The sequence below is a fragment of the Ceratotherium simum genome, chromosome 26 (assembly GCF_057802395.1).
Source record: "Ceratotherium simum simum isolate JZ-2026a chromosome 26, ASM5780239v1, whole genome shotgun sequence".
Lineage (NCBI taxonomy): Eukaryota > Metazoa > Chordata > Mammalia > Perissodactyla > Rhinocerotidae > Ceratotherium > Ceratotherium simum.
The window spans coordinates 4,233,663-4,261,276 of NC_141925.1; the positions used below are offsets into that span (position 1 = coordinate 4,233,663).

Sequence of the window (27,614 nt, forward strand, 5' to 3'; positions counted from 1 at the left end):
GAGTGTAAGGGCCAATTTAATGAGAAACTACAAACTGAGACAGGCCATGATTCAGTGACAGGAGGCCATGCAGTGGCAGTGCGAGACCAGGAGAGGGGCGGCAGCAGGATACAGCGGTCCACATGGCAAGTTCACAGATAAACCATTCAGGAAATACAGACAGTGTGGGTTCAGGCCCAGGGCAGGGCTGGTGTCTATCAGGGCACTTCCACCACTAGTGGCTGCTCCTTCCTCATCCCCAGCCTGTTCCCAGTACAGTGCCACAGCTGCTCCTGCCCCAGTGCCTGCTGTCGGAGCAAGCACAGAGACAGTGAAGCCAGCCAGGGCGAAGGGTCCAACATTTACCGGGAAGAGGATCCATGGAGAGCGTACTGCAAATTTGAGTGTGCCCACAAGGAGGCCCCTCCTCTCTGCCATCTCCAGTCCCAGCTGAGACACACCAGCTACCGGGCAGAGGTCGTGCCCACATGCAGCAAGGACATGGTATAGACAGATGGGCTAGGCTTCTGGGCATTCTTTTTGGCCCCAGCAAAGATGAGTTCATAGAAGCGTGGCCAGAAAGGAAGCTGGGTAGGGGCCAGAGGCAAGTCCCTTCTTCGCAAGACAAGGCCCAATCACTTACCCCAGGACCTACAGGTGTGTTGCCTCTCTACCTTAACCCCAGGTGGCTCCTGAGCACTTGGACAAGGTGTTAGAGTTACTAAGAGTTCTGAGGACCAGGGTCATTCCTTCTGACTGTCATGCCTGCCTCCAGCACTCGAGAAATAAACCCAGGCCTTATGACCCTATCCTGCTTGAGTCCATTTCCCCGCTCTCAGCCCAGCAGATCAGAAATGGCTATGGCTACAGTCACAGCTCCACTGCAGGCCCCAAGTCTGGGGAACCAACCATTGCTCTGGCTGCTTTTGGTCCCAAGGAGAATCAGGACCAAACCAGTACTTCGTACAGAAATGGAGGCATGAGACCCCATCAGGGAGACTGCAAGGAGACCCTTCCCAGCTTATCTTCCTGAACACAAACACCAAGCAAACCAGCAACACACAAGCTCAGTGCCATCCCTCTGCCACTCGCTGACCCTTGGCCTTAAATCCAACGGAATTTTTGCTGGAAGAGTCAGATGCTCAGGGAAGAGCAGGGCGAAGAGGACGAGACTTCCAGGGGACTGGTGGAACGGAATGGCTTCCACCCCCAAGTGGGAGCGGGGAAGTAAAGCCACTGAGCACGGGGAGCAAAGCATGGGGGACCAGACTGACAGCAGGGAGTCCAGTCCTGGCTCCGTTAGCACAGGCGCTTGTACGTGTAGATGTAGGCTTTGCAGCTGGGGCACGTGTGCGTCACATCCTTGAAGTCATTGATGAGGCAGGGGATCAAGCAACAGCCCAGATCACACCTGCATCAGAGACAAGGAGACATGGGGAAACCTGAAGAGAAGGTACCGAGGGCCGAGGCCTATTCCAGCGTGGTGGTGGGTAGGCGAGGCCCCCACCCTGCAAGCACCCACACCACCTACCCCATGAAGCAGCAGAAGAAGCCCAGCACGAAGTTCATCAGGCCGATCTCATAGGAGATCTTGGTGGTGATGGCCTGCTGACAGTGGGGACACACCGTCTGCACAGGTGCGCCCTCAAAGATCTCTCCCTGCAGCACTGTCACCGTGGTGGCAGCTCCTGAAGGGACCAGGACTGTGGCTGTGTGGCCCCCAGGGCCAGGGTAGGGCCCTGGTGGGTAGGGCCCTGGCGGGTAGTAGCCCATGGGTGGATGGGGGCCTGGAGGAGGGTAGAAACCTGGAACGGCACAGGAGACAGAGCAAAGATGGGTCACTGGCTTGCCATCTGCCCCATGTGAGATGTAAGCACAAAGCCCCAAGGCCCCCAGGATGCAGGGTGAGGTCTCAGAGGCGCGGCCCTGGGCCAAAGTGACCATCCACATTCTCCCAGCCCTTCCTGGTCCCTGCCCCATGGAGACCAAGACAGAAAGGCTACTTGGCCCAGCCAGACATGCCCGAGTGCTGGGAACAAGGCCCCATCTCTCCTCTCCTTAGGCTCAGCTTGATGCGTTTGCTCCCTTGCCTCTGACACGCAGGGGACTGGACACTGTGCTCAAGGACCTCGACCACAGGAGGGAAACCCTTACCGCTCACCAGCCCCTCTCATACACACAGGATTCTCCTCCCCACCAGTCTCAGGTCCTGCACTGGAGTGCACGGACCAGTTCACCTGACCCGGGGCTGCCTGTGCAAGAGCCCTGGGCCCTTCACCGGCCTGAGCAATTCCTCTGAAGAGCAGCTGGGTGAGCAGGAGCCCAGGCCTCCACCATGGACCCAGGTCCCTGGCAAGCAGAGGCCCCTGTAGCACCCATGAGTCCTTAGCACCTACCACTGTCTGAGGGGCCTTCCCAGGAGCCAGCCTTGCTCCAGGCTCCTCTGGCTCGCCCACAGCACCTGCACAGCAGCACCTTGTTCTATGACATCTTCCCATGTCCACTGTCCATGCCACAATCAGCCCCCCTGCCCCTACAGTAAACACCCGCACAGACAGACCAGCCACCTGCAGCAAAGGCTGGACAGCAGCCCAGGTGATGCACTGGGTGCTGGGCTGGGTGGACCTCTGCGTTCCCCTCAGATCCCTTCCCAACTTACCTGGAGGCATGTAGGTGCCATCTGCATTCACATGTGGGGGGATGAAGCCTGGCTGGGGCATTGGGTGACCTGGAGGCTCATAGGGTGGGGGGCCAATGTCTGCAGGGGGCAGCGACATGCCCGGTGGGGGCTGCATCACGGCTGGGGAGGTGCGGCCTGGACGGAGAGAGGCAAGGAAGGGAAGCTCAGAGGGCCCCAGCCGCCCTGTGGGTGGGAGGCCTGCTCCAGGCACTGGCTTCTAGCAGCTGGGACAGGCAAGGATGGGACCACCAGGAGTGCTGAACTCTACCTGGGGTGGGCGGGGCTCCACTTTTCTCCTCCAGAAGGGGGGCTGTGGGGCCTCCAGGATAAGGGGGGGGCGGCTCGTTTGACATCTTGGCTGCTTTTCCGGGACCTGAAGGGAAAACCCAGACGTGAGCTAAGCTCCCAGCCCCCCTACTAGGCAGTCGGGCACTGGTCTGTGATGGGAGGCTGTTGCACAAGGTGTGTGACTGTCCTCAGAGCTGGCCCTGCTGAGCCCAAGCACACAGGGCCTATCATGGCTCTTCCTGCAGATGTTCCCTGCCCTGAGGCTCATGTCACTTTTTACTCTCCTCCACATAAATCTCTGTGCTCTGGGTGGAGCAGGGCTGATGGGCTGGGACCAATTCCTTTGGGAAGTGGTCACTGGGCTCCATCTAGGTCCTGGAGATGCCTCACCATTGCTGGAAGTAACCCAGTCCAGAGCCACCAACCTCCACACCTATCAAGAAGCTACCAACCTGTGGTCACCCGCACTTCCTGTGTGAAAGCCAGAGAGTGAGGGCAGCCCTGTGAGGAGGACAGCACCCAGGGAGGTGAGCACCCCACAAGTAGCTCAGGAACCTAATCTCAGGCTCTCCACAGGGCAGCCTGGCCACTGGTCCTCTCCTACTCAGGGAGCACCAGGTTGGCCTCTGTGCCAGGGCACTGTGGCCTGCTTGTGAGAGGGGATCTTGGAGACTTCTTACCTCAAATCCCAGGTACTCAGCAGAGGTAGGCAGGTGAGGCTCCTTCCAATGCTGGCCTGGACAGACGCGCAGGGCTCTGGGGAGCTATTTCAAGGGGAGAACAACAGGCAGTACCCTCAGCACCAGGGCAGCGCTGGACCCAGGCACTTGGCCCCAACGCACCCACACTCCTGCCACCCCCCAGTGTTGCCCAACACAGCACCATTCTGCGTAGCTACCCAGTCAGTTCCCCCTTGCCCTTCTCATGGCTGCTCTCTCTTTGGGGCCATGGCTGGTCCTCTGCATCCTCTCCCCACCAGGCCCAGACCAGACCCCAAAGATCCATACTCCCTGCAGGAAGGAGTGAGACCAAGGGCTTCTCTCCATGGCAGCGGCTCTCAGAGCCAGCTGTGCACCTCTTTGTTTTTGTTGGGGAGTGGATGGGGTGGGAAGGAAGAAGATGGTGTCGGTCAAGTGAAACACTTCCTCATTTCCTTCACAAGGTTCACTGAGCGCCTGCCACAGGGCACTGGGGGAGAAGCAGGGAAACCAGGCGACCTCCCTTTAGTAAGGCACTTTCTTTCACTCTATTCAGCATCATAAAAGGCTAAATATTAGTAGCATTTTGAAGTAGGACTCCTTTTTTTTTTTTTAACTGAAATATAATATGAACTAGAAAAAAATCTAAACAGTGCAAAAAGATACACAGTGAAAGCAACTCTCCTAGAGTAGCTCCCTCCTAGAGCAGCTCCCTCCTAGAGCCCACCAGTGTTAAGTTCAGAACCATATGGGGATAGAGGGCCCCAAATAATCCTGCCAGGGGAGAGGGAGCCTGGAGTCCCTAAGTTTAAATGTTAAAAAATTTAACAAATCAGTGGCAGGGCCAGAGGGACCAAGTCCAACCAACAAAAGACAAAAAAGATAAATTCTGTTTCATCAAAATTAAAAACTTGTATTTCAAAGGACACCATCAAGAAAATGGAAAGACAACCCACAGAATGGAGGGAAATTTTTACAAATCATGTATCTGCTAAACGACTTGTATTTAGAATATATAAAGAACTCTTCTAACAAATAAAAAGACAATCCAATTAAAAAATGGGCAAAGGATCTAAATAGACACTTCTCCAAAGATAAACAAATGCCCAATAAACACATGAAAAGAGGCTGAATGTTGTTAGCCAAAAGGGAAATGCAAATCAAAACCCCAACGAGGTACCATTTTGTACCATTTCATAGCCACTAGCATAGCTAGAATGAAAAAGTAACAAATATTATGCAGAGAAACTGGAACCCTCACACACAGCTGTGGGTGGATGTGCAATGGTGCAGCTGCTTTGGGAAACAGTCTGGCAGTTCCTCAAAAGGTAAAAACAGAGTTATCACATGACCCAGTAATTCCGCTCCTAGGTATATACCCAAGAAAACTGAAAACACGTCCCACGAAAACTTATACAAGAATGTTTACAGCAGCATTACTCATAATAGCCAAAAAAGTATAAAAAACTCAAGTGTCCATCAACTGATAAATGGATAAACAAACTGTGGAGATAGCTATAAAGTGGAATATTACTTGGCCATGAAAAGGAATGAAGTACTGACATGCAACAACCTGGATGAACCTTGAAAACATTATGCTCAGTGAAAGAAACCAGACACAAAGGACCACATGTTGTATGATCTTTATATGAAAAGTCCAGAAGAGGCAAATCCATAGAGAGAGAAAACAGATTAGTGGTTGCCAGGGGCTGGGGGGCAGCAGGCAAAGAATGGTGAGTACAGAGTTTCCTTCTGGGGGTGATGAAAATGTTCTAAAGCTGACTAATGGTTGCACAGTTTCTGTGAATATACTGAAAACCACTGAATTGTACACTTTACATGGGGAAATCGTATGGTATGTGGATTATAATTAATAAAACTTATTTAAAAAACTGAAGGAAAACAAAATTGCCCAATCTCATCACCCTAATGCAGCCAGTCTCTCTGCATGTCCCTGCCAGTCTGTATGCACAAGCACCTCCATTTTTATATTGTAGTTGCTGTCGTGACCAACAGTTTTAAATCCTTTTAACACTGTGTCACATACATTTCCTCCATCTTGCAAGACCCCATGACCATCAATTTTAATACTCCCTAAAAGGGGCCCATCACTGTTTACTTGACCAATAGACATTTAGAATGCTACTTGTTGCTTTCAGAAAAAACCGGGAACACATTTGGCTAATGCACTTGCCCTTTCTTGGATTATTTCCTTGCGCTAAACTTGCCAGAAGTGAGATTATTAGGTCAAAGGGTACAGACATTTTATGCCTTTTGTGAAGGATGCCGCCGATTTACAGTGCAAACTTTGGATACTACTGTTATCACTAATTTGTAATGTTAAAATGACACTTGCTTGCTTTTATTTCTTTGACCGCTATGAAGCAGAACATCTTCCCAAGTGTTTATAAATTATATACCCACTCTTGTGAGTTGCTACCTGTAATAATCCTTTGAAGACATGGCAGCCAAGAAAACATGAGACTTGTCTGAGGTCATGTGGCACATTAGAGGCAGAGCTGAGTCTAGTACCCTGGCATGACTCTCCCGCCCCCCAGCCCCTGCCTGCAGGTGAATTCCAACAGCACAGGGTCAAGAACAGGGAGCAGCAGAAGGTCCCTCCCAGGTGGGACTGGCTATGTGTGCTGGCCTTTGGGGCCCCTGCCCAGGCCACTGCCAGCCCACCAGGCACTCTCCTAATGGGAGAAAAAGGCAGCCTTCCTCAAGAGGCTTCACTTGAGTCTGCGGGGAAAAAAAACTCTGTAATACGCTGAGTCTGTTAGAACATGGGCTGGCACCTGCAACAGACTCCCATCCCTCGCCCACCTGGGATGCCTCTGGGGTGGCACCACCTTCCACCTTGAAGCCCTGGCTCACCAGGGAAGCAGCCGGGCCCTGAGATGCTCTAAGCAGGCTAGGAAGAAAAGCTTCCCTGCACTTGGTGAGTCACTTGAGCACCTTCAGGTTCTAAAAAGGAGGAACTAGCCTGGGTCCTCCAGGCGCCTCCATGTCCAGGGAGTGTGCGCACACACATACACCACCTCTGAGGATGCAGGTGTGGCCTGCCTTTTCATCAAAATCACTAGATCTAATTCTGTTGTCTCCTAGAGCACAAGAATTCTACTTCTGGAACTCCACCATCCTAATGATGGTACAAGCCCTGCACACAGGGCAGAGGCCTCCCCTTGGTGTCCACTCAACCCAGAGCTGTCCTCTGTACCTAGAGCAGGCACTGCCACAGGCCACATGGATGCCCGGAACGTGCACAGGGACACTTCCACTCCAGATGCTGACCGCACAACCACCTGCTTCTCCTGCCCCTTCCTTTGGGCCACGGGGCCCTGCTGCTCCTCTCTGTCTCCTCCCCTCCGCTCCACATCCACACCCATCCTCCAACGGCCTTCCTGAACTGCGGCAGTGACTGGGGGGCAAGCCCCATCAATATGAAGGAGACAGGTTTCTAAAAAATGGCTTGTGAAGATTTCCAGAATTCAAACTCCAGTTCCCCCAGCGCCTCTGAATAAAAAACTAAATATTCCCACAAAACTATGTTATGAGATGTAATAAAAACTACAAGAATGCAATAATCATTTTAAAAAAGGTCCAAAAGCAAAGCAGTTTTCCAATAAAAATGCACACTGCTCAAATTAAGCTACAAATGCAAATATGGAATCTGAGACTGCAGCCCCAGAATCTGGCTGTTGAGCAGCAGCCAGAGTGTCGGTTACAAGAGGCTAAGGAAGGGGGCCGCAAGACCTGTGGGTTTGCAGTTCCCAACAGAGGAGAGGGAGGCCTGGGGTCCTGGGAGCTCAGTGAAGTCAATTTTGGCCCTGGAAACCCAAGACAGGCCTCTCAGCCTCCTGTTTAGATCTTGTAGCTATGAATTGTGAAGAAATAGGGGATTGTCTGAAAACTTTCACAAATCTACCATAAACCAAACAGGAGCTCCTCTGGGGGCCCAGAGGACTTTACACAGTACACCCCTTTACACCCTCTGGATTTTGTGGATGCAAAGGTATTACCTAGTCAAAATAATAATAAAATACAGATAAATTCTCTCAGAACAGAGTTAGAGATGCAGCTGACCGCTGAGCAAGTGGCCAGCCAACGAGGTGCTGACCCCCAGCGGCACAGGTGTGAGGGCACAGAAATGGGGCACCCAGGACATCACAGCTCAGAATCCACTCTGGCACAGGTTGCATGAGCACCTCGCTCATCCTGACTCATCCATGAGCGGCGGGGAGGAGGTGTTCTCAGTGAGCCAAAGCATATTAAATGAAAAGTAAAATTCTTAAATGAAGTTCTCATGTAACAGTGTAACAGTGCTGGCGACCTGTCAGAGGCTTAATGATGTGTAGCAACAGTCACATGCAACACAGGCCACGAGGGCAGTGTATTCTAGGAATATACTTCTCCTCCAAGTCTTGGAGGATTGCAGAAGTCCAAGAGACATTACCGAGTAAGGACCTAGAGAAGTAGTAATCCTGACAGCATCCTAAGAATCAGGTAACGTTCCCTGGGTGCTTGCTATCGGTGCTACACTGTGCTGCGTCCTGAACAAGTATTAACTCAGTCGTCAGACCAGCCGACAGGGCAGCCCTATTAGCACCTCCATTTTAGAGAAAGTAAACATGGCTCAGTTACACAGCTGGGTCCCATGGCCTCGCAGTCACAGTTTTAAGTGTCTTCAGGGACTTCCTCTGAGCCTTAAATTCCTATTTATCTGTTTTCAGGCAAAATTTTGGGGATGCTGGGGAATTTCCACTTAGCCCTGGATAAAAGTGATGTGCTGCTGCCCCAGCCCCAACGGCCCCTATTTTAGGAGCCACTGGCCCTTGGGGAGGCAGAGCTAATTTCCAGAAGTTTGAGGTTTGGGCTGGAACTAAGTACCCAGAAATGTGTGCAGGGCAGAAGCTAGTTTACTGGATGGCATCCTGTCACAGGGGGCCTCAAGGATCAAACTGACAAAGGAGATCAACATCCCTTCACCTGCATTTTCAGGTTGAGGCCTGACCTGGAAGGAATGATCCTGACCTCTGCCAGGGCAGGGAGGCAGCGGGGGGCAGGTGGCTGATGAGTTAGAAGGCTCAAGACTCTTGGGAAGCCTGCAGCTTCTCCATGATGTTCACGCTAATTCATATCCCAGGCCTGTTTCCTTCAGGAGATCAGCAAGAAAACCTTGAGAATGGAAAGGGCCATGGCCTGCCACAGGGGACAGTGAGGCCCGAGGGAGGGTGTCCAGGAGAGGGAGGCCCTGAGTGGTCTCTGGGACCTCTACAGGGGAGATAGGAGAGGGCAGGCCTGCATGTGTCCCTTGAGGCCCAACCTGGCCCATGTGCCCACAACCAACACAGCCTAGCACCCACCATGCTTTTTACATAGGAGGGAATTATTCCAGTCACCCTAAAATGAGATGAAGCACGTCTCCACCTCTGTCTGTCTGTGAACCCGCTGCCTACCCACTCCCCACTGCAATCTCATCACACCTTCCCGAGGGCAGCAGGTGCTGGGGGTTTCTGGAGGCAGGACACAGTTCTCTCAGGCACAGGGCCAGGCACTTTCTGCAAAGCCACAGCCACAGTTTCCCTCCTCAGCCCAGTGGAATCCTGAGTGCCACCTGCTGTTCTGGCTGGATAAGCAGCCACTGGAGAACCTGGGCCTTCTCAGTGCTCAGTGTGGATCCATTCCAGAGTGCAAACTTCTGCTCCACACCCTAGAGTTGGAAGCCCAACTTCAGCCCCTCCATACATCTCTGTCTTCAGCCATGTGGCAGAGACTAATCAGGCTTCAGACACATGGAGCAGCTCTTTCTTCTCCTCTGGATGAGCTAGGAGGGGCCAGGTGAGGGTTTTGCCAGGCATGAGGATGGAAATGACATTCTGAGATGCCTGCTGTGGGTTTTAGGGTAGGGGGCTATGAAACCAAGCAAAACTGCCTCACTGCCCCCCCACCGGCCCCAACTCCAACCCCTCCAGGCCCTGTCTGCATCCAACACGATACTCTAAGCAGCCATAAGGAACGTGACAGCTCCAAGGAGAGAACACACAGTCTTCCAGCGTGGAGTCAGGACAGCAAAAACCCGAGACCCCACCCCTCCTCCCATTCGCTGAGGGGCAAGGATTTGCCTGCCAGTTATTGGAAAACAGGGCAAGCAGGGAAAGAGTGTGGAGCCCTGGAGTCAGACAGCCCTGGCCTTGTCCTGTGGGGAGTCACAGACCCTCCCTGAGCCTTGGTCTTCCTGGCGACCTGGGACTAAAACCCCAGGCCTGGCACATGCCCAGTATCTGGCAGACTCACTGTGCAAGGGAGGGGAACTCTTCAGGGTCAAAACACACATCTACTGGAGTGATGAATATGCTCTTGAATTAGACAGTGGTCATGGTTGCACAACTCTGTGAACATACCAAAACCACTAAATTGTGCACTTTAAAGATTTTATTTATTTATTTTTTTCCCTCCAAAGCCCCAGTAGATAGTTTATGTCATAGCTGCACATCCTTCCAGTTGCTGTATGTGGGATGCGGCCCCAGCATGTTCCGGAGAAGCGGTGTGCGCCCAGGATCCGAACCCGGGCTGCCAGCAGCGGAGCGCGTGCACTTAACCGCTAAGCCACGGGGCCGGCCCAAATTGTGCACTTTAAAAGGGTGGCTTGTACGGTATGTGAATTATATCTCAAAAAAACAAAACCCACTCAGGTCTGGATATTTCTCTTTTTTTTTTTTTTGCTGGGAAAGATTCGCCCTGAGCTAACATATTGCCAATCTTCTTCTTTTTATGTGAGCTGCTGCCACATCATGGCTACTGACAGACAAGTGATGTGTTTCAGCACCCGGGGAACTGAACCTGGGCCACCAAAGCGGAGCACACCAAACTTTAACCACTAGGCCATCAGGGCCGGCCCTGGATATTTCTCTTTGTGTGCACGAATATAAGTGAAAGAGACAGAGAAGAAAGAGCCCAGACCGAGATTGTTGCCCCTGGGATTGAAGCTTGGCACCCACAGTCAAGAGAGGCAAGGCTTTCCTTCATTATACTTTTTCTTTTTAAATAATGAGAAGGCATTTGTATATTTGCATAACTAAAAATAAAATTTTGAAAAGAATACAATTTTTGGACAGGTCAGTGACGGGCAGCTTTGATTCCTAGTGACAGAGGAAGAAGGACGAGGGCCTCCTGGTGTGCCAGTTTCAGCTACTCCCCTCTGCGTCCCCCCACTTCCCAGAGAGGAGTTAAAAGAACAAGACCTCTGGGCCCTGGGAAATGCCTCTCACAATCTGCTCTGCTCCCAACTATTCAGCATTCACTGCAGAGCACTGCTGTTGGTCCAGGGCCAAAGCTGGCCAAGTGGCAGCAGTGCAACCTGGCCTACGCAGGCTCCCTGTGGGAGCTGGGCGGGCCTGGGCTTGGGCCAGTAGGATACACTCTTCACTGGCTACAGCAACTGCTGCAAACTTGATTCTGCAGGCCACACTGTCCTGCACACTGCCATAGGGGTGCCAACCCTGACCCCTTGGTCTCTTCCACCCCAGACAGGACCTGCTGAGGAAATACACCAACACCCCCTTCCAGAGGAAAGCACAGAGGGCAGGGAGGGGCAGTCTGAAGCTGAAAGCCAACTGCGCACAGTAGACACTCCAGGAGGACTGACAAGGGGTGAGGGGGGATGAGGAAGGGATGGAGGGAGAGGACGGCAACCAGAAGAAGGACTCTCTGAGATGAGTTTCCCTGAGGGTCTGCTAGAGCAGCGGTTCTCAAACTTTTTGGTCTCAGGACCCCTTTACACTTGATTATTGAGGACTCCAAAAAGAGTTTGTTTTTGTGGGTTACATCTATCAATACTTACCATATTAGAAATCAAAAACGAGGAATTTAAAGTAATTGATTAAAAATAACAATAATAAACTCATTACATGTTAACATAAATACATTTTTTAAATAACTACTTTCCAAAACAAATTTAATGAGAAGACTGGCATTGTTTTACATTTTTGCAAACCTTTTTCATGTCTGGCTTAAGAGAAGGCAGCTGGATTCTTGTATCTGCTTCTTCATCCAATCTGTTGTGATACCTTGTTTTGGGTGAAGTTGGTAAAGAAAATCCAGCTTCCTACAGATAAGTAGTTGGAAAAGGGAGCAGTATCTGAATAGTCTTTTCAGATAATTGTGGCTAATCTTCGGTACTACACCCAAACTTGACAAGTAGTAGTTCAAAGTGCAATATGGAATTTGAATCCTTAACAATGAATTTCTCCTACTGTTACATTGAAATTCACTGGGCTACTTTGCATTTAGAATGGATCTTTTACACATGCCCAGTTTTGTAACATCATGCATGGGTCCTTTGGAAAATAGTGGTTCACGATTATGAACTCCGATTAGGCAGATCTAGCAGTGTTAACACATCTCATTATATAATATATCCCCCTCAGAAAAAATCACATTGTTAGTATCACCGCCAGTCTCATCATAAGTCTTTAACTATTGGGAAGCTGTCAAGCTCACAGCGGCAAATACAAGTTTTCCAAAATTCTAATGAATTTTCATTTGAAAGCACAAATTTTATCACTGGCAACAAACAGAATAACAAATTTATCATTGGCAACCTATACAAAAACAAAAGGTCAGTTGTTTTCCTTGAAGCAGCAGGCTCACTTTGCTCATTTTCAAGAAAATGTCTGCTAACTCCCCAAGTCTGAATGCCCATAGTGTGTGTATCAGTTACTCTTTTAATATGGAGCTCCACAAAAAAAGCTAGTTTAGCTCGTGACTCAAACAACTGTACACGTGCTTTTCCTTGAGGCATCCATCATACGTCATATGTGTGCGTGCTTTACGTGCACCTCACAATTCATCCCTGAATATGAAAAAGATGTGTACTCAAGGGTCAAGATTTAATAAAGTTAATAATTTTTACTGCTTTTTCTTAAATGAAACGCATTTGTGGGCACATGTGTGTGTGGAGAACACAATTACAACAATGACTAGCACGGTTTGGTGCCACTGCCTTGAGTCGAGCTAAGCCCAGTAGTGGGTCCCTCCCCACTGCTTCCCTTCCCACCACCAATGTGAATGCCAACACAATGGAAAAAGGCAATACAACTCATAACATCTTAGTGTTGATATAAAAATGGTTCTGACCTTCAGCCCCCTAGAAGGTCTCAGGAAGCCTCCAAGAGACTGCACATCACCTTTCAAGAACCACTGTGCTAGAGGAACCCCCAGACTGTCAGAAGGTGGCTGGAGGCAGAGTAGGGTGAGGCAGCCAGAGGGACCAAGAGCCCAAGAGTGAGAGTGGACTGTCCTGCTGAGTCTCTGAGCCTGCTGTTGTTGCACCAAGGCCCTGCCCCAGGGATGTGCTTGCTGCAATGTGCAAGGCTTTAAAGGAAGCATCAGACTAGTTCAGACCCAGCTCAACCACTTCCTAGCTGGGTGACCTCACTGAGCCTCAGTTTCATTTGTAAATAGGAGTAGTCATGCCTACCTCTTGGGGTTGGAGCAAGGTTTAAAATAAACAGTGTATGCAAAATACCCAGAGCAGTAGCTCAGAGCCTAACACACAAGAACACTGAATAAATGTCGCCTGTTATTATCATCCTTTATTTTGAACAACTTCCAACAGGAAGGAAAACAAAACAGACACTGACTCCTTTGCCACGGCAGCTTCTGCTCCCACAATAGCAGGGAGCCTGGTGTTTGCTCCCCACAGAGTTCCAGAGACTCATAATCAAACCCAGCCCGAGTGGCTCAGCCCGGCAGAGTTCATCCATGGCACAGCTAAGTTGAGGCCACTTGCGCTGTGGGACTCCGGAGACAACTTTTGGAAAGGAAGAGATACAGATGGTCCCTGACTTACGATGATTCGACTTATGATTTTTGACTTTATGATGGTGTGAAAGCAACATGCATTCAGTTGAAACCACACTTCGAATTTTGAATTTTGATCCTTTCCCGGGCTAGCAAACGCAGTGCGATCCTCTCCTGTGATGCTGGGCAGTGGCAGAGAGCTGCAGCTCCCAGTCAGCCACATGGTCACGAGGGTGAACAACCGATACCCGTACAACCATTCTGTACCCAGCCAGCCGTTCCAGTTTTCACTTTCAGTACAGTATTCAATGAATTACATGAGATATCCATCACATTATTATAAAGTAGGCTTTGTGTTAGATGGTTTTGCCCAACTGTAGGCTAATGTAAGTGTTCTGAGCATGTTTAGGGTAGGCTAGGCTAAGCTATGATGTTCAGTAGGTTAGGTGTGTTAAATGCATTTTTGACGGTATTTTCAACTACAATGGGTTTATCTCAGGACATAACCCCATCGTTAAGTCGAGGAAGATGTGTATTAGCAATCCTTCTAAAAGGCTCTCTCTCCTTACAGGTGACTGCCTTGGAGCTCCATCGTCAGTAATGCCCCTGGGAAGGGCACTCCGCCCAGAGACCCTGGGCGTCCACCCAAGACCCTGGTGGTAGGGGGGGTGGCTGGGTAGCAGGAGCTGCAAGGCCGCACTTCCCAGGCCCAGGCTGGCTTGCCCCCAGGAGCTCACCCTCCCAGCAGCCAAGGCACCAGGATGCCAGCTGGCCTCAGAGGGGCTCCTCTGTCCCCAGGAGGCAGGTTCCAGGCATCTGGCCAGGAGCAGGGCTTGGGGCTTTGCCTGGGAAACTGAAAGGCAGCTTTCTGCCTTGCCTACAGCCTCCCATCTGCTGAACAAAGGAGGCGCCCACTGCTCTGGGAGGGGCGGAGGCCCACGGTGAAAGCCAAACACTCTACTGGGTCTCCTGGGTCTCCCCAGGCTACCCAGAGGGCGAGGGGCGGGGAGCACACTCAGCCCCTGCCGAGCATGCAGGCCCAATGGGACATGTCCCTTCCCATGGAAGCCTTGCCCACATGTGACTTCATCGTCCCTACCCCACCTGCCCACCTTGGAGGCTGCATGAGAATTGAGACATGGATGTGAATAAGCCATACAGGACCATGCAGCATGAGGTGTCCTTACAACTGGGGGACTTATTTGCTAGCAATGGCCAGTGACTCCCTGAGTAATGCCATGTACTGTCCTGTTCTCCCAAGTCCCCAGAGGTGGACTTAAGAACAGTATGTATTATAGCCACTTAACAGAGGCCCTAGGAAGAGGGTACGGTGGTTCCTCTGGGAATAACCACCTGTTTGTGCTGATAGTTGTGTAGCACCGACTCTGTGGCAGGTAGAGGCTGGGGAAGTGACAGGAGTGAGATGTGTGGTCCCTGCCTTCTGAAAGCTTACAATCGAGTGGGAGAGACAGGCATTATATAATCACACCAAAACCCCCAAACCTAATTACACAGTGTGACCAAAGTCTAGGGCACTGTGAAAGTACAGAAAGATCGGACCCATTCTGGGGGTTAGGGAACATCTCTCCAAGCAAGCCAAGAGGAGGAGTCGGAGTTAGAGACCAGCAGGCAAAGGAGGGGATGGGGGACAGCAGCAGGAAGGGTGAGTCAGAAGGCCTAAGGACGGAGGCTGCTCCTCCTGGGTGTGGACAGCAGCCTGGAACCCGTGCCCAATCTTAGGACTCCTTCAGAGGGACCCGGTCCAAGGGGCTGCTTTACCAGAGCACAAAGACCACGGATCCCCAGAGAGGATGTGGGCCAGCAGGCAGGACGAGGACCAGAGGGCCAGGCAGCCCACAGCACCCCTGCAGCAGCACCCTAACCCTTCTCCTCTGAGTGGTGCCCCCCCATCACCGATGGACTATATGACCCTGGACAAGTTACTTAATCTCTCTGAGCCTCAGTTTCCCCATCCAGACCACAGAATTCCATTTTTATTTGGGGCAGCAATGTCTTCGCTAAGACATTCCCAGCCTTTCTTGCAGTCACCTGCGACCATGTGACTAAGCTCTGGCCAATGAGTCATAAACAGAGTGATGTACAAACTTATGGGAAGGTGCTAAAAGGGGAGCCACCTCTGCCAGGAGATGGACCCTTTGTCCTCCTGCCTACTGCCTGGAATATGGATGTGACAGCTCCAGCAGCCATGTGTGACCATGAGGTGACCTTGGGAATGGAAGTCGTACTAAGGATGACCAAAGGTGCTCAGACCCTGAATGACCATGGAGACACCATTTCAGCACTGAACTGACCACCTCCCATATTTTCTGCGTGAGAGGGAAACAAAAAACCCTGTTTTAGTTACTTTGTAACTACTTCATTTACGTAGTAAATGAAGTAAATGAAGCCAGACCTAACCCCAATAATCAAAGAGAAATAGAAGTGCTAGTTTTCTAGCAATTCTCAAATCCACTCTAGAATTTACTTGTGATTGGTAAATTTCCAGTAATTATTAACAAGGAAGGAAAACAAGTATCATTAAAAATATATAGTGCAGGGCCCGCCTGGTGGCATAGTGGTTAAGTTCATGCATTCCGCTTCCATCAAGCCATGCGATGGCAGGCGTCTCACATATAAAGTAGAGGAAGATGGGCACGGATGTTAATCCAGGGCTAATCTTAGCAAAAAAAAAAAAGAGGACTGGCAACAGATGTTAGCTCAGGGCTAATCTTCCTCACACAAAAAAAAACAACCATATATATATAGTGCTACTCAGGCCTGAGGTATGTAAATAAGTGGTCCATAATTGAAAAGCTCCCATTATGGAATTCCCAAAGATGGCCCTCTCTAGCTCATACCACTTCTGCCAGTGTGGAGGCCACAGGCTCGCTGAGCAGGCCCTCAAAATGCCAAGTTCTAGCACTGACAGGACTGGGAAATCCTGAACGCAGCCCATTTTCCATTTTCCTTATGATGGAGGCAGGACGAGAGACACAATTCCTCCCTCAGATAGCATCACTGGGGGCTGTGAACCATTTATTTTTACACTTGAACACGGATGTATCTAATGCCTTGGGAATTCTCAACACTTCAAAACAAGCTAAAGTTAAGACATGCAAAGGACCAGAAAGCAGATCTGGTTTTCCCGTCTGTCTGCTCTCCTCCCACCCAGCCCTGCATGCTCCTCCTTGATCAGTATCATGGCTCAATGGAGCTAACAGATCAGCCTAAGCCAATGGCCCCAGATGCCATCGCCTGTGCCCTTCCATGGGGAGGCTTGAGCCCTGATGTCACAGGCCAAGCTGGAAAGGCAGAATCCTCACGTACCGGTGCCCAGGCACTAGGTCCCACGCCAGCCATCTGGCCATCTAACTTTCCAGAGTCCCTGTTTTCTCATCTGTGAAATGACAGCAGTAGCCCCAGAGTTGTGATGAGGCATAAACAAGTTGTATATGAAGAGCACATAGCTCAGAGCCTGTCACACAGTGTTCAGTAAACACAAATAATTGTTTGTATTACTTGTATTTATGGAGATGCAAGCAGAGCATGAGAAAGGAAGTACTCAATAAGAAAGAAAAAAGAGAAAGAAAGAGAATACATTGGTTGCTCTTATCACAAGCAACATCAAAAGGCAAGACAGGACTCAAAGAAAGGTTTTAAACTGAAAAGTGGTACGATTTCTAGGAACTGTGATGATGACAACAATAACTGTACAATTCACATGCAGAATTCTTGTCAAGCCCTGGCAAACCACTCTGCCCCCATGACAGGGCGTCAACAGCACCTCAGCCACAGCAGAGCAGGTAGTACGACTTTTCTGGAGGACAGTTTCGCTACCTGTACATTCTTTTCGACTCATAAATTCCATTTCGAGGCATTTGTCCTAGAGATAAATGAAAAAGTGAGCAAAGATTCACGTGCAAAAATGTTTACATGTATCAATGTCTTGATGTTCAACCAAAGGGACTGCTTACCAATCTGGTTTACTTACACAATGTAATTGTATTCGCCCCCCCCCCCAAAATAATATACATCTATTTTTATTGACATCGAGAGATGGTCTTGATATAGCACTGAGTGAGAAGGAATGTAAAAGTAGTATGTATAGTGTGATTCTACTTTAAAAGTGTATATTTACATATATATTACACACCAAATGTTAGGAATGGTTTTCTCTGGGTAGTGAGATTTTGGATGATTTGTTTATATATAAACACACATACAGAAACTTTTTATTTATGTGTAGTTTCTAGTTTTTCTAGGATGGGCAGCTCCTTTGATTGGTTCCTTCCTCAACATGTTCACTATAATTGTGTTAAATTTATGTGTACTGCTTCTTAGTCCAGAAGGGTGCCTCTGACTATAATCTAGTCTTGCCTATGGGAAAAGAAATGCTCCAAGTAGCAAACCCAAGGACTGGGCTGTTTGCTAGTTTTCCTCTCTCATAAGCTGGTGTTATGGTCTTTACATTGGTCTTGCATGAGTCTGGTAGCATAAGTCAGTTCTCTACGGTAGGTCACCTCCCAGTGCTCCAGTAAAATTGCGGGTCTAGATCTGTAAAGTTGGAACATAAAGGCCATCCAAGGTGGTTCTAGCCTGGGAGACCCTGCCTGGAGAGCCAGCAGGAGGTCACCTGGCAGAGGAGGGCAGGTAAGAAAATCCCAATAGACACGCTAAAATTGAGACTGATGAGGTTACTGGGCTTGCCCAAGGGCCGTAGCTGGAGCCAGCACTGGGAGTATAGCCCAGGCCTCCAACTTGTTGTCCAGAGATTTCCTTCAGCCCTTGGAGCTGCCGCCCAGGCAGAACGGGGCTTAGGAGCTTGGTTTCTGCGTGTTCTACTGTTGGCACAGGAGGAGAAAGCATGGACGGGAGGGGAATGAGGAGTAAAACAGATACAGCTGCAACCACCAGTGAATAAACAAGCCATCTGTACCTGTTGGGCAGGCAGGACTCGGTAACTACAAGGCTGACTAATTTTAGAAATGTGACGAGTCTAAAGAACCATCACTCAGGCAGTCAAAATGGAGCCCTGAAAAGAAAAAATCCTTACCTCTGCCTCGCAGAGCTGACACAGAACGGACAGTCTTTGGATTGACTATTTTAATCAGTTATCTGAGATGAAGACATAGCATCTTTTTTTTTTTTTTTTTTTTTTTTTTTTTTTTTTTTAAAGATTTATTTTATTTTTTTTTTTCCCCCCAAAGCCCCAGTGGATAGTTGTATGTCGTAGCTGCCTATCCTTCTAGTTGCTGTATGTGGGACTCGGCCTCAGGATGAACGGAGAAGTGGTGCCTCGATGCGCACCCGGGATCCGAACCCGGGCCACCAGCATCGCAGCGCGCGCACTTAACCACCAAGCCACAGGGCCGGCCCAAGACATAGCATCTTGATCCAGGAAAAAGCAAGAGGCCGTTAAGTGCAGCCAAGCCACATAGCCACTACACGGTCATGGCCACCCAGCTGGAAGAGTCTTATTTCGGACACAAATGCCTGCTGGCCTTGCTGGCCCAGGAGAGGAGCTCAGCCTGCAGCAAGGCCTTGCCCAAGTCCCAGCATTCCGTGGGGGGCAGCAAACCTCTACACTCCCAAGACGATGGCTTTGCCTTTCTGCCTTCACACGCTCAGAGTTCTTGTATATACCTGAATACATACTAGAGTCCCCTCATTTTCCCTAAGAACAGTGAGGGAGTGTCTCTGCATCATTTAAATCCCTCATATGACAGGGCCTTCTCTCCATTCTTTTAAACGAAGTCCTGCTGGGTGAAGAACATTAGCTGCAGTCAGTGCCAATGTGACATGCTTCTAGAGGTCACTTGGATGGAATCAGTCAAAAGAAAAAAGCCAAAAACCAGTAGACACGTAGCAGATTAGTAATCATTCCTGGGGTGAGACCCTATAATTGCAGTGGTAAACACCCTTTTAAAGAGCACACAGTAAGAACCTGTGTTACAGGACTGATGAAAAAACCCGGAGAAAATAGAACAGTCCAAGGATACACTCTCCAGTGGAAGCATCCCTGTAGCTAGGGGTGCTCAGATGACCTGCACCGACAATCTTATGGGGCTGGCATCCATGACAAGGTCAAATGTCCACAAAGGTGAAAGGGAAGAGTGGAACAAAAGTGCTCTGGAAAATGGGAGTGGGGAACACATCTAATCAGTATTTTAGGGGCCGACCCAGTGGCATAGTGGTTAAGTTTGCGTGCTCCGCTTCGGTGGCCTGGGGTTCGCGGGTTTGGATCCCAGGCGCGGACCTACGCACCCCCATCCAGCCATGCTGTGGCAGGCGTCCCATATATAAAGTAGAGGAAGATGGCACAGATGTTAGCTCAGCGACACTCTTCCTCAAGCAAAAAGAGGAGGATTGGCAACAGATGTTAGCTCAGGGCCAATCTTCCTCACCCCAAAAGAAAAAAATATGTGTATATGTGTGTGTCTGTGTGTGTGTGTGTGTGTGTGTCTGTGTCTGTGTGTATATATATCTATATATATAAAATCAGTATTTTAAATTACATGACATGAACATACAGCATATTGGAAGTTTAAATTCCTACCACTCTAAAAGGACATCTGACCCAAAGAGTTCACTTGTGCCACTTGGGACAGAAGCACTATGCTGGATCTTCTTGGGAAAATGGGAGCTCATGTGGTACCTGAGGTTGCCTTACTTTTGGCTATGCATGTACTTCGCTATGATTCATACACCTAGAAACCACCTTCAGGCCTGAAATGTCACGAGAGATCATGAAGTCCGAAGTCTCAGCGGACAGACATTCATTTAGTCTTCAAACATTTACTAAGCAGCCACCACAGGCAGGACCGGGTGTGGGCTGGAGATAATGGTGGGCAAGAAACACAGTGCCCGCCCTAGGGCTGCACCCTGTCCGGGAGCCTGGCCCAGCTGATGGGAGAGGAGTCCTGATTCACGCCCACTGCTCCTTCGACTGCACCTGTTCCAGCCCTTGCTCTTTCCTCACACATTCTCCAGAATGTTTCTCAAAATATGCTTGAGCGAGATCTTTTTTTTTTTTAAAGATTTTATTTATTTTATTTTTTCCCCCCAAAGCCGCAGTGGATAGTTGTATGTCGTAGCTGCACATCCTTCTAGTTGCTGTATGCGGGACTCGGCCTCAGGATGAACGGAGAAGTGGTGCCTCGATGCGCACCCGGGATCCGAACCCGGGCCACCAGCATCGCAGCGCACGCACTTAACCACCAAGCCACAGGGCCGGCCCTTGAGCGAGATCTTATACTCCCAACAAAGTGCTTCGCACAGTGGAATTCCATCATAAGAGTTTACATGGCTTTCACTGCACCCAGAACAAAAAAAGAGAAATAAGTGAAGTGAGCTGACCAGTGCCCCTGCCTTTCTGTTGGTGAGGGCAGGGCTCAGGAGGGGAAGGGGCCATGGAGTGTGCCTGCTGTCTCCTCTTGTAGCAAGTGCATCCGAGCTCACAGGCAACTCCAGGACTTCACAGGGTGGTAGGACCGTGAGGTCTCTGCTCTCTGCTCTACCAGCTGACTTTAGAACCTACCCACCGAATGTTCACTTGGGAATTCAACTCTGTATTCAAAACTGTAGTCCCTGCCCTTCAAGGAGTGATGAGCGCACACAGACCATGGTCCCTACGCCTCGGGACTTTACCAGCCACAGAAGGATGGGACAGCTGAAACGCAGACACAGTATGCAATTTTATTCAATACATAAACACTGAGCACACACTAGTGTCAGGCACTTTCCTAGGCCCTGAAGATGGGGCAACACCTGTCTTAATGGAGCTTACATTCCAGGGTGGGAGGGCTCTAAAACACAGAAACAGGTAAAATATATAGTGCATCAGACAGTGAGGCATGCCACAGAGGAACAAAGAGCAGGGAGAGGAGCGCTGCAGGGCTGCCATTTTAAGCAGGGAGGGTTTCTCTGAGCAGGGAATATTCAGGCAAAGATTGGATGGGGGTGAGGAGAAAGCCATGTGCACAGCTGTGGAAGAGAGGTCCAGGCAAGGAGAGGTTAAGTGCAGAGGCCTGGAGTGTGCCCACACAGCCTGGGGGCCGGTTCCCGGGGCAGAGTGGGTACTGGGAGAGTGCAAGGAGCTGAGGGCAGAGAGGCTGAGGGGGCAGCGAGGGGAGGTGGGCCAGGTCCTCTGGCCACTGAAGGACATCCACTTTTACTCTGAGTGAGATGGAAGGCTTCTCCACTTCCTGCACTACGCCTAGTGTACTAATATGGGTCCCCAAAACTCCTGTTATCAACAGGCTGCTGTGGGGGGTGGGGAACCCTACAGTACTTGGCCCCCACCTCTAGCAGGCATGGTTTCTTTAAGGCCAGTCTGACTGGGGCCACAAGGAAATGGGTCACAATGTGTCCCGCACGCTCCCCAGGCAAAGCAGATAAACACACTTGTAACCTGAGCTTCCCTTCATGGGGGCAGAAACTGAGGCTTGAGCCTCAGGCAGTACAGAATGCCTGGGAGTCCAGGAGCTGAGAAGTGGTCCCAGCAGGCCTTCTCACCTGGGGCAGTGCAGAATTCTTCTAGTTCTAGGATAAGCCAGTTTTATTCAGCAAAGCCATCACTACCCAAGTTTTTTTTCTTTCTTTTTTTCAAGTGACTACCTGTTTGAGAAGTCTTAAGATTCTTGACTCCTTTTTTTTTTTTATTTTTTTTTTTTTTAAAGATTTTATTTATTCAGTTTTTTCCCCCCAAAGCCCCAGTAGATAGTTGTACGTCATAGGTTCACATCCTTCTAGTTGCTGTACGTGGGACTCGGCCTCGCGTTGGACGGAGAAGTGGTGCCTCGGGGCGCTCCCGGGATCCGAACCCGGGCCGCCAGCATCAGAGCGCACGCACTTAACCGCTAAGCCACGGGGCCGGCCCTTGACTCCTTAATTCAGCCATTTCATGGGCCCTCTATGGAGGTCACGCACCTCATGGTCCCTGCCCTCACGGAGCCAAAGAACCAGCTGGGAAACAAGCTCACACTTGAGAAGAATTTACAAAAGATACCCAGCAAAACCCAAATGAGAATCCATGCGAGTAAGTGCTCAGGTAGGGGAAGGGGCGGTCTGTGCGCTGGGGCACTAAGGAAGCTTCAGGGATCAGGTGGGCACTAGGCAGGCCCTCCAGGAAGGTGGGCAAGGGGTTCCAGGCCTGGGGCAACAGAGTCATTAAGAGCAGGGGGGAAACAGAAAGGTCTGGTCAAGGGCCCAGCCTCCCTGGCCAGACTAGCAGCTCCTCAGAGGGCAGGGATAGTGTCTGGGGCAGGTCTCTCCACAGCCCTCCGCAGCACATCAGACATCAGCTGACTGGCTAGATGAGTAACACAGCCTGGCTGGTACTCTGAGCAGGAGCTCTCTTCCCCATCCCACAGGCCGTGTTTCAGTTAGCAGTACACCAGTCACCAAGATGGATGTCTGAGAGGCATTCCAGACTTTTCCTTGCCCCTTAAACCTTGACCTGTCAGCAAGTACTGTTAATGTCATGGTTCAAAAAGCTCGGATCCAGGGGCCGGCCCGGTGGCGCAAGCGGTTAAGTGCGAGCACGCTCTGCTGCGGCGGCCCCGGGTTCGCTGGTTCGGATCCCGGGCAGGCACCGATGCACAGCTTGTCAAGCCATGCTGTGGCGGCGTCCCATATAAAGTGGAGGAAGACGGGCATGGATGTTAGCCCAGGGCCAGTCTTCCTCAGCAAAAAAGGAGGAGGATTGGCAGACGTTAGCACAGGGCTGATCTCCTCACAAAAAAAAAAAAAAAAAAAAAGCTCGGATCCACTATCTCATCTACTAGTCAAGGTTTAAGGGGAACAGTCTGGACTTGGCCCAGTGTTCCAGATCTCTCTACCACACTACAACTCTAGCCACCCCTGACTGTAACTAATAACCCCTCTCCAAACAAACCAAACCCCAACCCTGCCCCCACCAGAGGACCTTTCCACAGACCCTTCCCTCAGCCTCCAAACCCTGTCCCACCCTCTTTCAAGCAAACCTGAGCCTTTCCTGTAATTTCCTGCCAGGGAATCCTTGTCCCTCACTCATTTCCCCAATGGAGAACACTGGGACTCTCCCACTGATATCCCTGGGACCCTGCTCAGCACCTGGCACAGGCTGGTTGAATAAGCGTGTCTGCGAGGTTTGGGGTTAACTCGACTAGTCTTTCTATGCTATTCCTAATCCAAATGCCCACCACCCACAGCCACTGGGCCAGAACACAACCTCAGCTGAGATGGAGTCCATTGGCTTCCTGATGAAAGTGACTTTGTTTATGGCCAAAAATCCAGACAGGAAGAAAACCCCTTTCTTGAGTCACGGTCAACAACACAAAGCAGTTTTCACGATGGGGCCGGGAGAGCCTACCTTTCCCTCAGCCTCGCTCTCTTCAGCCCCTGCTGTTTCAGGAGAGCTGGGTTCAGAGCCCTGCTCAGCCATTATTCTGCCATCATGGACAAGCCACTCAGTAACTCTGGCTGCTTCCTCAGCCGTGAGACACGAGCCCGGGCTACCTCCTGGGCTGCTGTGATGACAGAACACAGGTGAGAGCACTGCCTTTGTAGGGGGTACAAGGCACGTACGAAGGGCGTGCACTGCCACTGAAATCTCATTCCCTGTTGTTCCCCAACTTGTCAGGCTACTGCTCTTAACGTTAATTAGAACCGAGACAACCGGTTCACTTCTTCCTGAAGTAATGAGGGGTTAGGATTCTCCTCAAACCCCATGCAAGGAAACCCTTCCATGCTTCTCTACCGCTGTCCACCTTTCCTGGCCTCTATTTCTCCTTGAAGGAAAAGCGCAGACACTGGAATAGATGTGAATTCATACTGAATCAACACTTATGAACACATTATGTATCCAGCACATTCACAGTTTTTACTGGACCCTCACGACACCTCCTTGCGGTAAGAAGAGATGGAGCTGGGTCACCTAGTAGACAGACCACGCAGGGGCGCAGAGCACCCACAGATCAGGAGCACTAAAAAGGTGACGAGAAATGTTTTCTGGAAAAGTGATCCGACATTACCAAAAATGCATCTGAATGGCTTTCATGGAAAGAGAATGTCAGTGGACTCCCCTACCCTGCACTGCATGGGCTGTTCTTGTCTAACATTAGGGGACCTTCATCTTTTCAGCACTTACAGGGGATACAGGTCTTCATCTGGCCTGGTGTTGCTCTTCACCCATCACAGATGTGGCAAGTGAGGCTCTGGGAAGGCGAATGCCTTGTCACACAGCTTGGAAGTGAAAGGGCCTCCAGCGTGGTCCACCGAGTCTAGGCAGTACTGGTCCCAAGACCCCACCATTAGCGCCAGAGCCTGCTGACTCACAGAGTAGGAAAGGGCGTGGGTCTGCTGGCTCAGGAATGACCAGACCTGCTTCTCCCTGGGCGGGCAGCCCTCTCAGGGGAGGGGCTCTGCCACGGCCACCAAGCCAGGCGCCCCCTCTCCTCTGCAGCACTAAATTGCAATGCAGCTTCTGCCACCTCCCAGGAGACGTGTCTGGGAGAGTCCTGATTGTGCATAGATGAAGAGATGGAAACCTGCAGATTTCCATTCTGTGCACTCCATTTCCAAGTCCCCTTGTGGAGGCACAACAAACCTCACGCCACCACTGCTGACCTGGCTCTCCCCTTCTCTCCTCCCTCTCCTCCCCACTAAGGGCCAACATTCTCTGCAGAGCTCCCAGTGCATGCTGTCTTCTCACCAGCATGACTGCCTTCTTCCACATGAGGACAGAAACATCAATCTAAGATGCCATGACTTTTAACTGCCACACTTCCCTGTGTCCTCTATGAGGAAAAATATGTCCATGCCCTTTGAATAGGGTTCCTGAAACTGAAGATGAATTTTCATGGGACCTGTCTCTTCTCTCCCTCTCAGACAACTGAACAGGGTTAGGGCTTGGTGTTTGTAGCTACAGAACAAAGTATCTGGGCCCAAGGGACTCAAAGCTTGTCAACTGGGCTATGCAGCCCTGTCCCCCTAGAGCTGTAGAAAACATACCACACCAGCAGGGTCAAACCAGGCGAGCTTATAGTGTAAAGAGCAGAAACAGAGCGTGCAAGCTGGTGACTTACAGTGATTATTGCCAACACGATCTGCTGAGGCAACCTGGCTGTCAGGACACATTCCATTAGCTCCCCCTCAAAACAGTTTTGTTCCCTGAAGCATTATTATATGTCACACATTCCATGTTTTTGCTCTTAGGGTAATTCTAGAACCATGGCCTGCTGTTTTCAAATCTTTGTAAGAGCCCATCCTACAGAAAAACCTCCAGCTCCTCAAAGATGGGAGACAGACAGAGAGACTTACAAATACCCAGGGCTTGTTAGTTAAAAAACAATAAGCAAGAAGAATTCTAAGACTACTTAATTATATACATAATTAACTATTTGGGAGAGAAAACGACTGATATTTGCAACTAACTTTGACACATATAAACAAAAAAATAAGATGGACTGTTGGATGGTTAAGATTTGTGATAAAGGACAATAAAATGGTGTACATTCTAGGTGGTGTTCTATGAGCGTTCCCTGTAAAATTTCTTCTAGTTTTCTAGTATATTTGAAAATCTTCATAATTAAATGTTGGGGCAGAGGGCAAGGCAGAGCTGGCATGCCTCTCCCCAGCCAACTCTTAGATTAGCCCCGAGGGAAGAAACAAAGTACCAAGGAGAGAGATGACACTTGCCTAGGCACTGCCCTGCCCGGCAGCAGGCCCCAGAATAGGCACAAAACTGGTATAAATACTATAAGCCAGGTCCTCCATCCTCCTCACTTTAGGACAGAAGTTCTCAGCCCCAAGTGAGCCTGAGAATTATCTGGGGAGCTTATTAAATACAGAGTCCTGGACCACATCCCATAACTGCTGAATAAGAACCTCTGGGGGTGAGCCCCAGGAATCTGGCCCTTTTAACAAAGGCCCGGGTGATTCTGATGCAGAGAATTTTAGAAGAAACTTACACTCGCTCCTTACCTGACACCTGTTGAGAGGCCTCCCGAGAACATTTAGGGGAAAACAGAAACACACCCATAACCAAGACAAGTGCCCAAACCCGTGCTTGCATGACGCCGTGAGTTCAATTACACCAAGGTCCTCGATGGCATGAAGCTGGGCCCAAAGCCAGGCCGGGTCACCGCCTCCCCACCTGGCCCGGCGTGTGCGGCGAGAGAGGGCGCAGGGATTGACAGACGTCGGCGAACGAAGCGGGTGGGGGGGAGGGAGAGCCGCGTGGGGCCCCTCGGGCCAGCCAAGGTCACCATGGAGCGCAGCAGGGGCTTCTTTGTCGCCGGGACCCTCCTACCGACCCCCTTTCCTTGAGGAAAAAGCCTCCGCAGAAAACCAGAGATGGTATTTCCCCAACCTCCCCTACAGAAGATGTGGGAGGTGTGATAAGCGGGACCCGAGGAACCGGCAGACAGCCGCGAGCACCGGGCCCCGGCGCCCGCCTGCCCGGACCTGGCTAAGCTGTCCCCCCAGCCCCGCGGGTGGCCGGCCAACCCAGCGACGGTACGACCTCAAAACCCCAAGGGCCGTTCTGGATCGCTTCAGCGTCCCGGGAAGAGGCGACGGGCCCGCTGCGCCGCCCCCGGGGTCCCTTTACCTCAAGAGGCCAGGCGCCCGGGGCCGAGCAAACGCCGAGACAGGCGGGGTGCAGGCGCTCCGAGGACGAAACCCTCAGCCCCGCGGGGCTTTGCGTGCACACCGCCCCCCACCCACCCAGAGGCCTCTGGGAGATGTAGTCCGTCCGTGCGCCCGAGGCACACTCTGCGGGCCCGAGGAACTACAGTGCCGGCATGCACCGCGCGGGCGCCCCGGGCGGGGGAGGGGAGGGAGCTCCGCGGTCCGAGGTCATTCCCTCCCTCGAGGGGCGCGAGCGCCCAGCCCCTCTTCGGGGGACCCCCGGGCGGGCTCTGTGGGAAGCCGTCTCGAATGGCCGAAGCGACTCACCGCGGCACCCGCGCCGGCCGCAGCAGCAGGAACGGCCGATTCCGCAGCTCGCCGCCGCGCGTCTGTCAGAAGGAGGCGGGTAGTGTTTGGAGCGGGGCCGAAGCCTGTGGCGTCACGGCGAGGGGCGGGGCCATGAGGTCAGCGCCGGGGCGGGGCCTCGCCGCGGCACATAACGAGCCCTGGTGACGTCAGGGGGAGCGGAGAAGTCTCTGCCCACTGGGGCGCGG

General features: G+C 50.9%; 1 protein-coding gene across 3 annotated transcripts; it reads right to left on the minus strand.

Moving 5' to 3' along the window:
* On the minus strand, positions 1–27,472 carry CDIP1 (cell death inducing p53 target 1). 3 transcript variants are annotated; one of them, XM_087449563.1, is made up of 6 exons: positions 27,388–27,472; positions 3,628–3,711; positions 2,928–3,032; positions 2,639–2,794; positions 1,511–1,784; positions 1–1,390 (listed from the first exon to the last, which is right to left on the minus strand). In XM_087449563.1, the coding sequence occupies exons 3-6, from the start codon at positions 3,010–3,012 to the stop codon at positions 1,279–1,281; spliced, it is 627 nt and encodes a 208-aa protein (XP_087305689.1). In that variant the 5' UTR covers positions 3,013–3,032; positions 3,628–3,711; positions 27,388–27,472; the 3' UTR covers positions 1–1,278. The 3 variants fall into 3 exon arrangements, with proteins under 3 accessions (XP_087305689.1, XP_004438169.1, XP_087305690.1); XM_004438112.3 differs by lacking the exon at positions 27,388–27,472 and adding an exon at positions 27,041–27,151; XM_087449564.1 differs by lacking the exon at positions 27,388–27,472 and adding an exon at positions 3,955–4,177.
* Positions 27,473–27,614: the final 142 nt, after the last annotated feature.

Excerpts from the sequence above, each read along its gene's own strand:
- CDIP1 (XM_087449563.1), bottom strand. The coding sequence starts at position 3,012 with ATGTCAAACGAGCCGCCCCCCCCTTATCCTGGAGGCCCCACAGCCCCC. Across the intron at positions 1,785-2,638 it reads TGGCACCTACATGCCTCCAG|GTTTCTACCCTCCTCCAGGC; the intron begins GTAAGTTGGGAA and ends GTGCCGTTCCAG. Across the intron at positions 1,391-1,510 it reads TTCTTCTGCTGCTTCATGGG|GTGTGATCTGGGCTGTTGCT; the intron begins GTAGGTGGTGTG and ends TCTCTGATGCAG.